This window comes from Triticum dicoccoides, chromosome 4B (assembly GCF_002162155.2).
Source record: "Triticum dicoccoides isolate Atlit2015 ecotype Zavitan chromosome 4B, WEW_v2.0, whole genome shotgun sequence".
In the NCBI taxonomy this organism is placed as follows: domain Eukaryota; kingdom Viridiplantae; phylum Streptophyta; class Magnoliopsida; order Poales; family Poaceae; genus Triticum; species Triticum dicoccoides.
Window position 1 is genome coordinate 121,874,460 of NC_041387.1, and position 2,945 is coordinate 121,877,404.

A 2,945-nucleotide genomic window follows, 5' to 3' on the forward strand; every position below is an offset into this window, starting at 1 on the left:
CAAATTTGTGTGGTACATGCATATTTCCTTGCTTTCGCTTGAGATATATTATGGATTGTCCAAATCTTAAATCAGATCTGTTCCGTATGCCTTTTGGAACTCTGTTTCACCACCAATTGGAACCTCTAAAGGTTTGTATGACATGCACTCTCTGCCTGCTTTGATAGTATATCCTATTTACGGATCTCCATGAGTAGCTGCATCTTGATGTGTGGAGCCATTAACTGGCAACACTATGCTATTTTAGCAATTCACACCGTCTTTTGATAATCCTAGGTATGCTTGCCTTCGATAGTAAGTGAGTTCCTGAGACAGGCGAAGGGTGCCAAATTGGTCGCTAAATTTGTGGATCCAGCAGCTAAAGATACAGTTGAATCTGATTGCTCAAGGACTTCTGGAGGAATCAATAGATTTGACATGTTCTTCCCGTTTGATCCCTACCTACTCAAAGAATCTGACAGGTTTACACCACTGACATTTTCTATTACTGAAGCCTACTACAGCGGCAATGAACTACTGCTCTTTGCATTGTTTGTGCTATGTCTAGCAAGCCTTGTTGTTCGACTTCCGGACTTCCCTTAAGTTTCAGTATTATACTTTGACAAGCTGTTTGGGTTTCGATTTGTGTTATCTGTATCTGGAGAACAGTTGCTAGTTGTCCTCGTCACACTCACAGTTTTGCTCCATTTGTACCTGCAGATACATCAGTTCACATTTCGAGGTCTGGTCCATGGTCATGACAGAGAGCGACGACAGTGATGATGTCCTTGACACCCCTGAGATGAACGCGGATGGTGGCGGCAGCTTCAGCATGCCCGCGAGGATCAAGCCTTCGGCGAGCCCTCCCATGTCAGGAGACCCACCATAGATAGAAGAAGATAAACAATCACTGTAGGTCCATTATTGTGCCGCCGCTGCCTCCGGCCGGCAAGCAAGACCCGATCCCAACTTGCTAGTTCTGCTGCCAAGCGCAGTGCCCTTGCTGCTAGTTACTACCAAGCTAGTGGTAGATGCTGCTAGTGCACCACTGCAAGCAAATAGTTAATTGAAGTGAGCTTGAATGATTGATTGCACCAATAGAAATACATCCAATTAAGAGAAAAAAAAATTAAACTGGTATGCATATTAGTGTTGAATTCCAACCAGCACGGCTAGATTGCTGGGGACCTGACCACGGACAGAGCCGGTGGCGTTCTTGGCGAGGACTGACGCCAGGCGTCCTTGCCCCTGGTCGTGCAGCACTTGCTAGTTCAATTGAAGTTGACGACAGCGGCGACAGCCAGCACGGTGCAGGTGCCGGCGAGTAGGAGAGCCCGCGCTGGCGTTCTTGGTGCCACCGCAGACGGACCTGCTGCTCTCCGGGTTCTACCTCTGGGCCGGCGAAGCCAATGCATTGGACGGCGATGGCCACATCGAGCTGGTCTGCTCGCCCAACAACCCCGACGGTGCCATCCGCGAGGCCGTCCTGAGCTCCGAGTCCGGCAAGGCGATCAACGACCTTGTGTACTATTCACCTCAGTGCACGCCCATCACCGGCGCTGCTGCCCACGACATCAAACTCTTCACCATGTCCAAGATCACCGGCCACGCCGGCGCCAGACTCGAGTGGCCGCTGGTCAAGGACCGCGACGTGGCTAGGAAGATGGTGTACTTCATGGACCGGAGCGCTGGCGGGCCCTGCGCGCCGCCGTGGCCGCCACCGTCTATTGCAGCTTCACCAAGCAAACCGTGGGATCGAAGCCAGATGCCCAACGCCCCAACCCAAGCACACAAATTCCGTCATTATTGCAACTTGCTTTGAATTCTCACTGGGTTTGCAATCAGAAGCAGCGTTCGCGTGGCTGCGCTGCGAGAAGGATGGCGTGGAGGACTGCGCCGAGTTCCTGCGCGGCCAAAGCATCGTGGGGCGGGGCGGGGAGCAGTTCGGGGGAGGCGCCAGGTGCGTCAGGGTCAACATGCTGGATGTAACGATCTGATAAAATTCGCTGGCGATTTTCACCTGATGGCATGTACACAGCTAAGTCGGCCTATGAGCTGCAGTTCATCGGATCAACCAAAATGGAAGTGTCACATATCATTTGGTCCGGCTGGGCCCCCGGCAAGTGCAGGTTCTTCCTTTGGACCGCGGCTCTTGGGAAAACACCATCGGCAGATCATCTACAACGAAGAGGCTGGGCCAACAACTACTTCTGTGCTCTCTGCTTTAGAAATCTGGAGACCCCAACGCACTTACTGGTTGAGTGCCCATGGGCTTGGTGCATTTGGGATCAGATTGCTGCTCAGGCAGGCATGCAACATCTACAGCCGGCAAACTGGCCGGCGATTGGCAACCTGAAGGGATGGATGTCCATTTGCTGGCACAATGCACCAAAAGAAAAGAAAAAAGGCACTATATCGATGATCCATCTGGTCGCCTGGGAGATATGAAAAGAACGCAATAGACGTGTATTTCAGCAGCGAGAAATGACGACCACCCAACTGATTAGGATTGTTAGAGAGGAGATTAATTTGTGGAATTTGGCAGGTGCCAAAATCCCATTTGATCCGGGCTGATTGTTTTTCTCTTCTTTCTTTTTAGCGCCAGGCCTTTTCTAGTGCTTTCTCTCCTGGGTTTTTTGCTTGTATTATTCCCTTGCTAATCAACGAATTTGGGAGATCTCCTACCAACATTCAATTTTGTGTTGCATGTATATTGAAATTGTGGTCCACCTCCTAATCTTGTATAATTGAGGTAGAGGCCTTCCCTTGTAATTATATATACGTGCACCAGCACCCCATCAATACAAGGTCTATTGTATTGCAAACTATCTCTTCTACATGGTATCATCTTGGTCGGTACGACCCTAGGGTTTTGCCGCCGCCGCCGCACCCTCCTCACGCGTGCCGCCGCCGCGCCGCACCCCACCACCGTCGCACCACGCCGCCGCCGCCACGCCGCACCCCAC

The 2,945-nt window shown here is 51.3% G+C and overlaps 1 protein-coding gene and 1 pseudogene across 1 annotated transcript in view; one reads left to right on the forward strand and one right to left on the reverse strand.

The window, feature by feature from the left end:
- Positions 1 to 1,061, forward strand: part of LOC119292575 (RNA polymerase I-specific transcription initiation factor RRN3-like) — a 6,472-nt gene extending 5,411 nt beyond the window's left edge. The window contains exons 14-16 of the mRNA XM_037571371.1: positions 9 to 131; positions 277 to 461; positions 700 to 1,061. Coding sequence (XP_037427268.1) covers positions 9 to 131; positions 277 to 461; positions 700 to 868 — 477 coding nt within the window. The 3' untranslated portion in view covers positions 869 to 1,061. The remainder of the gene's footprint in view (positions 1 to 8; positions 132 to 276; positions 462 to 699) is intronic.
- The window catches only part of LOC119292576, a 2,642-nt pseudogene continuing 697 nt past the window's right edge, over positions 1,001 to 2,945 (reverse strand).